The sequence below is a fragment of the Bombus huntii genome, unplaced genomic scaffold (genome assembly GCF_024542735.1).
Source record: "Bombus huntii isolate Logan2020A unplaced genomic scaffold, iyBomHunt1.1 ctg00000067.1, whole genome shotgun sequence".
NCBI lineage: Eukaryota > Metazoa > Arthropoda > Insecta > Hymenoptera > Apidae > Bombus > Bombus huntii.
In genome coordinates, this window is record NW_026099326.1 from 586,650 (window position 1) to 601,701 (window position 15,052).

The window sequence follows — 15,052 nt, forward strand, 5'->3', positions numbered from 1 at the left end:
ATTTTGCAGCCCTTCACATCGAACGTCGTTAGGGAGTTACCAGGACTGAGTGAATCACTCTCTCGAAAAGTAATCTTATTAGGAATGTCGATGTCGAATAGATGTACCTAATAACATAAAAATGTGGTCGCTAATTCTATTGCTGCAACTTTTGTAATTTAATATCAAAGTTACCAACTCCTAAACTTTAATTATTTTTTATTTAATAACTGACAGCGTTTTTATCACTTTCTTTTATTAAAAAATCTTATCATTTAATAATGTTTAAAAAGGAGAAAAAATAAGTATAATAATATTTTAAGTATGTGAAAAATTTATACAACAACAAACACATTACAACAAAAATGGGCGTTTCCCGTATCATAACGTATTTTATAAACCGTAAATTATAGAATTGGTTATAGTATACGTATGTACATATGTATATTCCTAAATTATTCCTAGATAGAGTCACTTTCTTCACCCCAATATTTTCAAATTCAAAGCCATAAAGGAATATATTACTTACCTTTCGGTGTTTTGCTATCAAAGTTCCATCGGGACCCCAAATAGTACAGGTATTGTACAATTTAGCGCCCTCTATTTCAGGCATCGTACCACCAACTACATAGATGTTGTTTTCTTTAGCTGCGTTCGATGAAGCAACGCTCGTTTCACCATCAGGAATACTCTCGGCGTATTTTGGAAAGTACTCTGCATTGCAATATTTCAATTAATGAAGAATAACTGTCTTTTGTTCCAACCATAAATTAAATTGAAATGTTTGTCAGTTTTTTATTTTTTAAATTATTAAAATAACTAAGTTTTATATTTCGACTTAATTAAATATGCAATTACTTAGCTAATAGTATATATAATAAATTGTTTCTACAGGTTCAAAATGAAAAATGAATATTTAGAAATATTTAATTACGACAATGCTATTTGTGTTAGCATCAGTGGCTTGTTACTCAACGACTTTGCTAGTACTTTTTCAAACATAAAGTTAGTTTTCAATTAACACTTATACTAGAGGCGGAATTATAAATGCAAAATAATTGATAATACTAATTTATAAGTACCTAATTATTAGTATCTTAAAAAATATATTTATACAAAAATCACGATAATCATGAAAATGGGGAAATCCTATATTCTCGAATCAATTCACAATTTATTTTGTATATTAATTAGATTCCGCGCTCATCAGTACGTACTCACTGGCGACATCGAGAAAATGTATCGGCAATTCCTCGTACGACCAGAGGATCGGAAATATCAAAGGATATTATGGCGCAGCGCGAGTGGAGAAACAGAAACATATGAGCTTAACACCGTAATACTCTTATCATAGAAATAGAAGCAGTCCTCAATTCCCGCCCTCTAACTTCTATCTCCACCGATCCAAATGATCTCCTAGCCCTCACTCCCGGACATTTCCTCATTGGCGATTCATTAATGTGCTTACGTGATCGAGATTTCAAGGACATTCCATCGAACCGACTCTCCAAATGGCAGCATATCCAACAGCTTAAACAACATTTTTGGAACCGCTGGCATAAGGAGTATTTGAACGAGCTAACCAACCGCAATAAATGGAGCAAGGGTGGACACAGCATCCAAAAGGGCACAATCGTCATCCTCAGAGAGGACAACGTTCCCTCCATGCATTGGCCTCTGGGCCGAGTTATCAAGATTCATCCAGGCGCCGATGGTGTCATCCGGACAGCTACAGTTCAGACGGCAAAGAGCATTTTGGATCGGGGCGTCAAAAGGCTTGTCCCACTGCCAATTCAACCCGATCTCGAGAAACCCGAACAACTAGCCACCGAGACGAAATAAGATGGGAACTTCAACCACACCTCCCTAGTTTGATCGGTACCCTCTCAACGGGGGGAGAATGTTACGCCATGCGGCTTACCATAGGTCATATTCTTAACTATCGATCGCGGCACTATAATGTCGCAGACGGATCGTCGTGTCTGCCCGGCAAACAAACATTGTAGTGGCAAGCGCATGGTTCATTAAGCAGGGCGACTTCCAGAAACGTCGACTCGTGGCCCGTATTTTACCTCGCAGTAAAAGAATGTGGCGTGATCCGAACGTAGTGGGGGTCGCCTTCCAGAAAAAACGAAAAAAATCGAAAGGCGTTCAGAACTTTTCGAGATGTCGAACCGTCAACACATGTGGTATGTCGCGCATTACTTATCAACCAAAACGCAGTTACATTTTTTTTGTTCCATTTATATCTTTCTAGTTAATAAGTTGTTGAAATAAACATTAATTTATTTGTGTTAATTCTGTGGAATTTCGTTGAACTACCCTTATTATCATAATCGAAATAAGGGGATCGATCAGTTCGTGGCGTCGATTATTTAATCGTAACGGGAACTTACAACTCTCGTTGACGTGCTATCTCGCGATCGCGTCTCTCCGCGAACGGTCGAAACAAAATGATTCACTAAAAACTGTCCTGAATTCCTAAGAATTTATTTACCGCAAAACTGACAAAGTGTTTATTTAAAACATGAGGTTGAAGGTAGTCCTTTTCTTTCATTTCATTCATTTTCATTTTCTTTCTTAAGTATGGCTAACACAATATCTAATCAATTAAAATTTTATATTTTCACGTGAAAAGTTTCTTTAGATAATTATTATCAACATGATGACTAACTCTTACGGATTAATACGTGTCTGTAGGGCAATCCGGTGGACTCGATCGGCTTTTTACTTCGAAAGTTGAGTAATCGGTGTCGCTTTCTTACGCATCTTTGAACTGTATAAATGTTTTAAAATTGTTTGATCCAGAATGTACCACACCGGACAATCAAGAAGGCAGGTGCCTTGACTACAGAAAATGTAAACCTCTGCAAGAAATATGGCAGATACAGTACCGTACAGCCACCGATTTTTATAGACGATCAGTGTGCAGATACCAGGGCAATGTTACGATCGTTTGCTGTCCGAACGATCCAAACAAAGAGAAGAGAGAAATTTTAATAAAAACTGTGTATAAGTATAAGGCTTTGCGACCACCATACTGTGGTTTTAGCAACGTCTCTCATACCAGGGTGGTCGATGGTAAACCAGCTGAACTTGGTACGTTTTATGTCTTTCTTTCCGATTAATAATAAGCCATTTACTGCAAAGAATGAACTTTAAAGGCATTAAACAGCACATCAATGTACATTTCAATTAGACTAAATAATAATGCTATGATTTTATCGGTAGTAACTTTACTTATTAACTTGAATTATTTCTTTCTTTTACTTCATGTTAGGAAGAGTATCTTTTTGCTTGAAATAAAAAATTGATATAGGAGTAATAATATGGATAGAGATCAAAAACTGTTAGGGCAGAAATTACACGTTTGAACTTTATAGTTCAGTATAGTTCAAATAGAAATTATATAGAATTATTTAATAATTTGTATTCCACTGGAATAAAAATTTAATTTATGTCTTTATCAAATCTCTATTTCAGAGTATTTGTACGTATGTACTTATCGTCTGCTGTATGATCGAATATCGAATAGGTAATAATCGTTGTTACCCGTTATGTGAGAAAAAATTATGTATATTCACAACTATGACTATTGCATTTTAGGCGCTTGGCCATGGATCGTTGCATTAGGTTTTCGTAATCCCCGAAACCCAGACAAACCACTATGGAAGTGCGGAGGTTCCCTGATATCGGCTAGGCATGTTTTGACCGCAGCACATTGTGCACATATGGATGGAATAGAAAACATACACAATCATAATATTGTCATTCTTAGATTGGTGGAGGAGGTGCCATTTTCGAGTAAGTCCTCAAATATATATATATATATATATGCTATTGAGTATTACTGAAGTATCATATCCTGAAATTTCTTACTGTACACATATATTGTGTCATAAAGCGTGTATAATTCTTTCTCATACTTTTGGTCATTCGTTTCCTGCATTTTCATTTATTTTTTTATTTTTCAGGGTACGTATATCCCATTTGTACGAAAGAGCCCCTACGAAAGAGCAACTTCGTCGGCTATAACCCCCTTGTTGCTGGATCGGGAGCATTAAGATATAGTAAGTGATATCAATTTTATAATAAAATTAAATAGTTCCAGTCTTAAATATCTTTCTTATTTTCTTCGTAGGACGACCACGACGTAATGCATTAATGGAAGTACAAATGCCAGTGATTAAGAACGCCGAATGCAAAATAGCTTATTCCAAATTTCCTAATGCACCTGATATCACTGATGGTATAATATGCGCCGAACATGCTCAGGGTGGAGAGGATTCTTGTACGGTAATTAAGTTACAGAGTTACTACAAACTATACGGTATCTGAAGACACGTCGATTCGAATTAACATCAAATCGACGTCTTAAACATTAAAAATAATAGATAAACACAATTTAATAGTTTTGCCCACTTCTCACACCTCGTTATGGTATTTAATCTAATTTCCTTCTAATCTTAGTTTTGCTCAAAATACATATAACATGTACGTTATAAATTGGAGTATTTCAATACACAAATCAATAGAAGATTATTACTGTATATAAGTATAATTTCAATACAATTCGATCGATATATTTCAGTATCTTTGATTAAAAATTTAACGATCCTTTCAGGCTGACCGCGGCGGACCACTGCTGATACAACATGAATTAACCTCGTATTTAATAGGTATTGTGTCTTATGCTTATAAGTGCGGCACAGCTGGGTATCCCAGCGTTTACACTAGGGTCACATCGTACCTTGACTTCATTCTCCAAGCGATGCAATAATATGATATTACTGTTCCATAAATATCATTGTGTAAAAAACGTAAAGTTGGATTTTCTTATTGTGGAGATAAGAAACAGCTCAAATTTACATTGTTTTGTACGTTACAAATTATAGGCTTAAAATGTACGAAATGTAACTTTGAAACGACACTAATTTTTTACGCACGATAAACCTCCACGACTTAGGTATGTAAAGATGATAAACGTATATTAATTCTATAAATTTGGTAATAATAAACCAACTTTCTGAGAAGTTCTGTAAATTTCGTTTCTGTTGTATCAAGAGAATAATGGAATATTCCACTTAGATCGTATACTTCTTGTACGTACGTACAAAATTTTCCGGCTAATCTAAAACACTTCATAAGATAGAGAGCTTCTGGAAATTCGGACACAGAGAGTGCATAAAATACAAGATAAGTCTCGTGTCTTTCAAAATTATTTTTTATTCGCTAAAAACGTCCTGTGTACTCATGCAATCACATGCAACCTCGAAACTTCACTTATTTTTTATCACTTTCCAATTCAATACACAGTTTCAGCATTTTTGACTATATGTAAGAGAAATTTCCATTCAGCCAAAGGTGTACTTACAGATTATAGATTCCTATACGACTCTCAGTAAAAATTTATCCGCACTCCAGATAGTTAAAACTTCTGTCGACCGTATTGATCCATCTGCACTCTTCGTATGACGTCAATATCTGTTCAGTGCTGCTGCGCAGGTTTCTTTGTGTTACGTCAATTCGTTTGTGACCGTTGCGCGAGTAATGGCGCTTTGCAATGGTGATTTGCAGGAAAACAGTGCAGGATGCTGTGATTCGTTTCTTGTGGTCGGAGGTTATGTTTGATGCCTATATTTATCAAAGATTTAATGCACATTATGGAGAAAGTGTTTTGTCACGAAGTGTGTTTGAATGGGCACAAAAGTTCAAAGAAGATCGCACGAGTGTTATGAAAAAACAGCTGGACGCCCGTCCACATCCACGATGACAACATTGAACGTGCTCATGAACTTATGCTCTATGGAATAGACGAGTGACACTGGATAATGTGGCAAATCATTTGCAAATCAGCCACGGCTCTGCTTATGCAATAGTGCACGACAGATTTGGATTTTAAAAAGTTTGTGCGAGATGGATGCCGAAAAAGCTGATGAAAAGGTGAAGACGACGATGCATTCGTGGTTCGCAGCTCAGCCCAAAACATTTTTTAATGAGAAAATACAAAGGTCCTTCGGCAAATGGACAAAGTGTATACAGAAATCGAGTGATTATGTCAAAAAATGATGTATGTCTTTTTTGACAATTGCTTAAAATAAATTCTACACCGACAGAGCGGGTAACTTTTTACTCACCCTCGTAAGACACTTAAATTTCCAATCTATTATGATGAATAAAAGAGCTTATACTATTAAATCTAATTGTATTTTGTTGCATGAGAGTACACGTGTATGTGATGTACATTACCTTTATATCCCCTTGAACGCTTCAATATTGCGCATATATACTATATTTTGTACAGCTTCTATAAAATTTCGTATTTGTTTAGGCTGTTAATCTAGAGGCTGGAGTACAAAGAAGTGGCACAATGATGTGGGCTGATGACATTTATAATTATCAAGGAATCACCCCTACATTCGCTCAGGTATATATCGTTGACTATAACGTATTTAACATATATGATTGTTAGAATATTAATAATTAATTTTTAATTCTATCAGAATTTTAATGAAACTGTCCCTTGGGAAGGAAGAACTGATACCTTGATATCACGGTTTGTACATCCTATATATACGACAAATTTTAGAACATTATATAACGAAGAACCAGATCGTCGTGGCCATGTGATGTGAATAAAAGGACTTGAATTTGATGATATTTTTATAATGTTAGATAACATAACTAAGTATCTTCACAGTAAGATAGGATGACATGGTTTACATGATCTTAATGTTGTTCACTCGAGTGATGATATTATAAGGAAAAGCGTAATATCACAGGTAGGATGATTCATAATTTAGAACTACTAACTCATGTATGTATTAAAAATTAAAGAAATATATTAAATTTTATAGGATATTTATGTTTAGTAACCAGTAATTCAGAGATTGGTATTCATGGTTACTATAACGAGGCTGTAGAAACGCACCCTTTCTTCTTTGCAAATGGTCCTGTATTTATGTCTAAGCCGAAACTGGAACCTCTGAATAATTTAGATTTATTCTTGTTATTTTCTAAAATACTTATCTACAGTATACCATAAGGAATGATACCGTATCGCACCTAATCAAGTGCCTTAAGAAACATCAACAGGATATCACAGTAAGTAATCCCTTATCGACAGATATGTAAGTAAAAGTTATGTGTCATTGTTATACACAATTATGTGTTAGTGTTATACACAGTTATTTATCATTTTCTATTAATTCAGTTGTAGCCACTACAATATCTATGACACTGGTAGTAATTATAAGAACAATAATGATGTTCTATAAGAGGAAATGATGATTAGGAACAAAAACTTACAGGTAAGTCAAAGTATATGTTATTTGCCATTTGAAAAGAAAGTTACTAACTTGGAATTTTTTGATAAATAATAATTGTGCAAAATATATTGGATTTCAAATTTGTCAAAAATTGATATTTAAGAAGCATTGTAATAATATAACATTAATATTTTGATTTTTCAGAAGATATCATGCGGTGGATGGATAATATGCAAAAAATATTAAGCAGTATATGAATTTTCATATTGCGTAGAGATAACAAAATGAATTTTAAAAAATGTCGACACGGTAATAAGAAATAGCATCGTGACAAAGAATATATAAAGACAGTTTCATTTTTTATAAATAAAAATTTGTTGTTCCAGATTTTGAAATACAGTGAAACGTTTAATTAGTATCTTAATATCTTTAAATAATTATTATTTTAGAATCAATTGTAATTGTATCATACGTACTTTTGAATTCGTGCAAGAACATATGTAATTTTGAAGTAGTTATTATTAGGAAACTGTTAGACGCGAACAGTATGCGAAAAGTTAGTATGCAGTGTAATAATTATCAATCAAAACACAAGAATTAAATTCTTGAGGAAAAAATTTCCGGAATTTCTTATTTACATGATTATAGAGAAATCCATAATAAAAAGGAGCTGCTTTCTAATACTTCGCTTCCTTGTAATGCCTACGTTAACAATAACGAGGTTCGACTTTTTGTTTTTAGAGGGATACTGGAAAATTTGAAAGTACAGTACCATTGGGAAGAAAATCACGATATTGAAAACGATATTTGCAAGTAAATTTCCAAAAAATCTGTTTTCAAATTTTCGCTTTCTATTTCACATTAAAAGAAAGGGAGGGCTGCCTTCTTTTTCTGCAAGACAAAACAAACATTCTGAATCTCGTATCAATGAATGATGTCAATAAGTTATTTTTCTTTTCAGATTGAACAATATTCCAGATTTATTCATAATTTCATACTACGCGAAGAATAGACTTTCATAGGTATATAAAGGAAATATTAAGTATAGGAAAACTCTTTTTCGTTGTAGGTGACATATGCTTCACGGTTGAACACATGTATTTTTGAACACATATAAATGAAAAAGTACTCTTATGGAGAAAAAGAATTGATACCTTCGATTGACATTAGATAATGTATATAAACTTATGAACAATCACTATCACTATCAGTTTGTATTTTAGGTGCACACGCAGATTTGTTGGAGTTCTTATAAAATGTACTTCCTGTACGAACGTTTTATTCTTCCAAATTTTACGATACTATGTCTCATATGATAACTATATGGATTAAACGTAATATAAATGATCCGAAAATAGACTCGAACGACATTAATTGTCTTTCTATTTATACCAATATCGAAAATACAAGTAAAGCTGGAGCAATAGTATGCAAGAATGGACTATTTATTATTTTAAACCAAATCATAGCATATTCAGAATGCACAGTATTATCATGAAATGTAAATGAATCAGTTGTAAACGAACGATTTTACTGTAAAATCGTTGCCGCCTTTTTTTCATCTGAAATATAGCAGCAATGAGTACATTCTTTTAATATATAATAAAACGAGATATCTTTATAAAGTTACATATGTCATCACTGGTAACTGTTATCTCGTATGACGCCAAATATACCGTTAGTATGGAATGATATTTTTATGAAGATATACTTTAATGATAGATTTTATGAATGAAACGTTATATAAGAAAAATTATCTCTTGTTATTCTATGAAGTGTAGTAGCTAATGAAGATTAATTTTACGAAGTATTAGAGCAAAAGAGAATTAAAAAATTAAAAAGATCTAAATAAGATTGTTCGTGTGGCTTAATTATCTCAATTCTGGTACACCACTTGTTACATTCTAACTAATTAGCGCTAAACAATAACTTGCAAATATTAAAGATATTAACACCTAAAGGTTTTCAGGAAATTTTATAATATTTGATTATTGTATATCTAGTCATTGATTGATAAAATTTCTTGTATAAGCATAGATCGAGGTTGACGTCATACGCAGATTGCATATCATTGACAGGTATCGTTTTAATTTATTTTATGGCTAGAATCGTTTGAATATTATACGAATAATTATTTCCATTCGAACGATTAATAAATCACGTACCTATAAAAGATATATTACGAAAAAGAGGTGACGAAACAAAAAAATATTGGAAATTCCGTTGTCATTAGATCAATTACTTTTGCAATGATTTTTATTTCCATGTAATTACATATGAAATGGCTAATTCATTAACATCTCCTCGAATCGAATATAATTCGTTACACTTCACAACGATTCAAATAATGGACGGGAAATATATAATAACTTTCCTGTCCTTGCGTTAAAATAGTACTGTACAAATCAGATGATACAACCTAACCCCAACCTAACCCCAAAAAACCCAATTACATCCACATTGCATGACAGCACACTTGCAATGGATTTTTGTGATTTCAATGTCACAGACAATGACACAACTAATCAGAACACGTTCGAGGCTATAGACATTGAAATTACCGCGTGTTTAATACGTTTAAAGCATAAATCTAAATTTCACGCGATTATTTCTTTGTACATTGTGAAACTCTTAAATTATCTTAATCGAATAAATAATCCTAATGTAATAAAACATCTTGAAATAGACCTAGATATCTGAAACAGAAACTCGAAGGATAAGAAATCCTAAAAGGTACTAATCCTAAAATAACAAACTCCTAAATAATAAACAAGTGATAAAACCTGTTATAAATAATAAACCTTACCTGGAATAATCAAATCCTAACTAATCGAAAATAAAATAAGGCAAGCAATTCTTAATCTTTCAAGTAATTTTTCCGAAAACACAGAAAGATAGAGAAATTAAAAAGACGCAGCACAAATTGCAGCACAATGAAAGTTTCGGAGCGATGAATACGATCGTATTAAACTAAATAATTTTCAAAAGTGAAATTACACTGAAACGTATATCGATGATATTTGTCATTTCTACGATCTGTTTCGCTTGATCGTGCTTCTTTTCTGATGTAAATTCAATTTATAATACGAACTAAGTTTCCTTTATTATTATTAGTCCTGCGTCTTTTTAATTCGTCACTTCTTTTATTTCAGAACAATGACGGGCTCCAAGATGCTGTTCGGATGTTTGGCGTTAATTGCTTTTCTGCATCCATTAGTTCACGTTTGTACTTCGAGTAGTACAGCTCAAGGTTTGTACTTCGAGTTGTCTTTTTCCATGCACTTCAAATTCCAATACGATCTGGTCACGTGGCCTTCGTACAATTTCGAAATTTTACCTGTTTGGTAATCGTCAATGAAAAAAGAAGTTATGCGTGACCTCAACACATTGAAACAATTTTTATGATTTTTTATTTGCCGGTTGGTCAGCAAGTTAATGGAAAAATTTCACTTAACTATTCGCGTTAATCTCTTCGGTTTAACTTTTGGGAAATGCTTCGTTAGCTTCGGGAATATTCCAACGATTCGTTTTACGTACAAAATAAGCATGATAAATATTACATCACGGTAATGTAATATCGGAATATATTAAAGGTGTAATTTTGTTCGATTAATTATAATTTATTAATAATGGATTGAAAATACAGATATTAGTTAGACAGAGAAACGATGTTTGATTAACAGGAAAACTAAATGCAACGCTCGTATTTACAACAAATAACTTGACAACTATTTGGTAACTCTCTCTCTCTCTCTCTCTCTCTCTCTCTCTCTCTCTCTCTCTCTCTCACTAGCAACTCTAACACTCGACAACACTCGCAACTCAATTCTAACGACTCTATGCTTCGACGTCTCGATCAACTCTGATTCTCGCAACACGCACACTTTTCGATTCGCCTTGAATAGCGAAACCGTCCTTCTTCTAACGTTGTCTATTGTTTCCCTCATACCTATGTAAGAACTACCAACTACGTGCCTTTAGTCACGTAGGCACTCTTAAATGTAAACGAACCACAGAAACACGACGTACACGGTTTTTCTATTTTCAGCCGATCTCCAATCAAAGCTATTCTACGATATTACAATCGGCCTTTCCTGACAATCACATCTGCCCTCAGATGTGCTCATCAGCGCCGCTCGCACTTACATCACTATCGTCAGCATTCCACCATTTCATGTGATCGGCTGCCGTGGAAGTTGTACGTGGCCCTTCGTGCTCCCCCTCTCGCTGCACTATGTATCGGTCATTTCGCAGGACTTTTATCACCCGATACGGTCCAAGAAACTTCGGATGCAGCTTTAGCCCGGGACCCCTCTGCATCCTCTCGATTGCCACTAGATCTCCCGTCCTGTATGCTGTCGCCTTCTTGCGTCTCCTGTTATACGCCCGCTTGTTTCGGATTTGGATCTCCTCAATCCGTCTCTTTGCGTCCGCACGCAGCTGATCTCGTTCCTCTTGGAACACCGCGGCCTGTTCGTCCTCGATGCTACTGCTCCTCTTTCGCTCTTCCTCTATCTTCCTCTCCGTTGTTTGTTTACCCATTTCACTCTTGTCAGGGGCTTTGATCGTCGTGGCAGCATCGTGACATTTTCGTAGGCTCGGTTCGTACATGGAAGACGTTAACAACTTACCATCTACCGAGACTATGATCTCTTCTTTTTCGAAGGTCTTCACGTTCATCGTGTCCTCGACAATCCCATCGTCGTCCTCGTCATCCACATCCTCTGTATATCGATATTATTGGAGGGATTCCGCACGTGCGACTTCCCTTGTCTTTTCGTTCGCCTTGCATTCACTCTCTTCGAGTCTATCCGAAAACTTGAAACAACCCTCACATCCGCAACGCTATCCTTCTCAGTAAATTCGCAAATATCATCAACAACATCCTTAGCCAGATTCTTCCTCCTCGTGATGTTCGCTAAGTCCTCCTGCTGGCCGCAAGAATCCGACGAGGACACCATCTCTTGGTCCACTTTACCAATCACCACGTGTCTTGCCACTATTCTCCGTTCCTCCGACACTTGCTGCACAGCTGCCCGATACTTCTTCAAAACTTCTGCTAACTCTTCTTTATTTTCTTCCAATTGCGACAGTAGCTCAGTTCGTTCGCGACTAGCTACATTAACACGATCTTCTGCTTCGGAACGTTGCCGCAGTACTTCCTGCAACGAAGCCTGCGTCTCATTCGGTTCTTGCTCCAGTGCCTGTTTCGCTTTAACTGCAACTGCTCTAGCGCATTCTGCATCTTCTAACTGGTTCTTCAGCTGTCGTAAAGCTGCTTTACCCGTCGAGTCACCTTTCGATCTCTCCAGCATCGTTTGAGCGTCTCTTAGCAATGCTTTGGTTCTCTTCAAATCTCTTTTTAGCCTATGTTGCATGTCCTTAACGTGTGACAAATCTATCTCACTCGCCTGTGTCTCTACATCTATCTTGAGGACTTCCGGACACTCATCGGGATTTTCGTCCTTTATTCTACTAATAAAAGATTCTCCCCCTTTTATACTTATTTCAACAGTGTCCAAAAAGTCTGCGCCAATAATAAGCGAATGTTGCATCACTGTGTCTGGAACTACGTGTATGGTTATACAGTACGACTCATTGTCTATAATAATGTTCGTGGAAAATTTCCCGAGCGTAAAATTCCTTCCGGAACCGACACCGCCAAATCCAACGATTTCCCGACTTAATCTGGGCGCTCCGATTTTCACATGCTGATCTGCTCGCATTAGAGTCAGCTCACTACCGGTGTCTATCAACGCGCTCAATTTGAAATTTTCCATCTTAACATCCTTACCACGCCTTGTTTGTAACGACCGAAACACGCTGTAAACTTTTTTTGAGGGCTCACCCAAATTGTCGCAACTTGATGCGATGTGTCCGTACTCCCTACATTTGAAGCAATTGTAGCATCGCGTCTTCCTCGCATCTCCAGATCGACCGGGTTCCTTGTTCCTCTCGGTTTCGGACAGCTTCGCCACCGGCTTTACCCTGTTACTCTTCGGCTCCTCAAATTTCGTCCTCATCTCCATATCTCTTTTTATCGCTTCGTAGCGCCTGAAACGCTCTTTTAATTGCTCGATATTCCTGGCTCCGTATAGCACAGTCTTGTTCGCGACCTCGTCGGGAATGCCTTGAATAATGTAGTCTATCAAGGATTGCGTATCAACCCTTCCTTGTTTTGCAATCCCGCACATGTGATACATATATTGTTGCAGACTCTCATCTGCTTTCTTCTTTCTATGGGATAACTCGCCATGTATCTGTTGGTCGCTTACTACATTTTCAAACTCATTCCTCAACGCCTTTTTTAGCTTTGCCCAGGACTTCGCGCATCGTTTTTGTCGTACGAAGGCCTGAGCGGAGCCTGCGAGTAATTTCTTAGCATAGGCCACCATGTGGGCGTCTGACCAACCCCACACTTCTGCCATTTCCTCGAAGTCTTCCACCCACTGATTTACCCTCAGCAGATCATCCCCGCTGAATTTCTCTAATGAGTCTTCCACGTCTTTAAGACTCAACATCGAACCGACGCATACCTTCTGCTGCTACTCATCGCGGTCCTGATACACCGCTCGCGTGCCTCTCCTGTATTCTCGCGCGCCTTGTTTATCGTCCTCGCCTTCACTTTCGTCGGAGCTCTCTTCTTCCGACGATACATCGTCTCCTTCTAGGGCCGCCTGTAGCCGCGCGCGTAGTTCGGATTTTCTTCCCGTTACCTTCAACCCCAAGCTAACGAGACGCGCTCTCAGCTCTTTCGTCCTCAGCTTCTCGAGGTCTTCCTCTCCCTCTTGACTGCGTTCGGCTCTCTGCTTGCTTCTTAGATCTCGCTGGTTTGTTGGTTCTTCGCCACGCTTCGAATCCTTAGGAGTAGATCGACCAGGTTTGCACGCTCTGTTCAACCTGGCAACCAGCACTGATCTCGCACCGGATATAGGCAGATTCATCTGTGCGAGCTTACTCCTCAGCTCCTCCAGCGTCAAATCCTCTTCACCCGACAATCGTTCGTCTTCAACGTTTGCCATTTTATTCTATTCTTTTCTACTCCCGCAGAAATAGCTCCGTTAAATCGTATCGTTTCTCTGTCTTATTCAATCCCGGACGAGCCCCCACTTGTAATATCGGAATATATTAATAATGGATTGAAAATACAGATATTAGTTAGACAGAGAAACGATGTTTGATTAACAGGAAAACTAAATGCAACGCTCGTATTTACAACAAATAACTTGACAACTATTTGGTAACTCTCTCTCTCTCTCTCTCTCTCTCTCTCTCTCTCTCTCTCTCTCTCTCTCACTAGCAACTCTAACACTCGACAACACTCGCAACTCAATTCTAACGACTCTATGCTTCGACGTCTCGATCAACTCTGATTCTCGCAACACGCACACTTTTCGATTCGCCTTGGATAGCGAAACCGTCCTTCTTCTAACGCGTTTTTAATACGCGATGGCGCTATCACTTTCTAAAAGCGTCGTCTTTACATTTCCGATGGCCACGGGCACATCCGACTGCCAGATATACAATGTGTTATAAGAGTATCATTACCATACTTTTCATGAAAAGAGCAATTTTTCTTGATAACTATACTCTGTAACATAGATTGAAGTCGCTGATTTGATCCCTCTGATATCGTTGTCTTATGAGAGTCTCGTCTGGTCTTGATTGGTTCTGTTGACTCTTATCGTTGTGAAAAATCGATTCGTTGTGTACCTTTTTTGTATAGAGAATTATTTTGTGGTAGAATATAATGTTGTAATATTTGTGGTCTTTACTTTACTAATTTTGTCACTGAGCCGCTCTTT

General features: G+C 36.7%; 1 protein-coding gene across 7 annotated transcripts in view; it reads left to right on the forward strand.

Annotated features, from left to right (window-relative positions):
- The window catches only part of LOC126876194 (venom serine protease Bi-VSP-like), a 219,207-nt gene that overhangs the window by 109,432 nt on the left and 94,723 nt on the right, over positions 1 to 15,052 (forward strand). For 3 of the 7 annotated variants that reach the window (XM_050639060.1, XM_050639058.1, XM_050639057.1), the window contains exon 4: positions 4,121 to 4,275. The exons of 1 other annotated variant lie outside the window; for it this stretch is intronic. In XM_050639060.1, coding sequence (XP_050495017.1) covers positions 4,121 to 4,275 — 155 coding nt within the window. Of the gene's footprint in view, positions 1 to 4,120; positions 4,276 to 4,603; positions 4,946 to 5,355; positions 5,551 to 15,052 lie in introns of those variants that run through there. 3 more of the 7 variants (XM_050639050.1, XM_050639056.1, XM_050639054.1) reach the window with 3 other exon arrangements.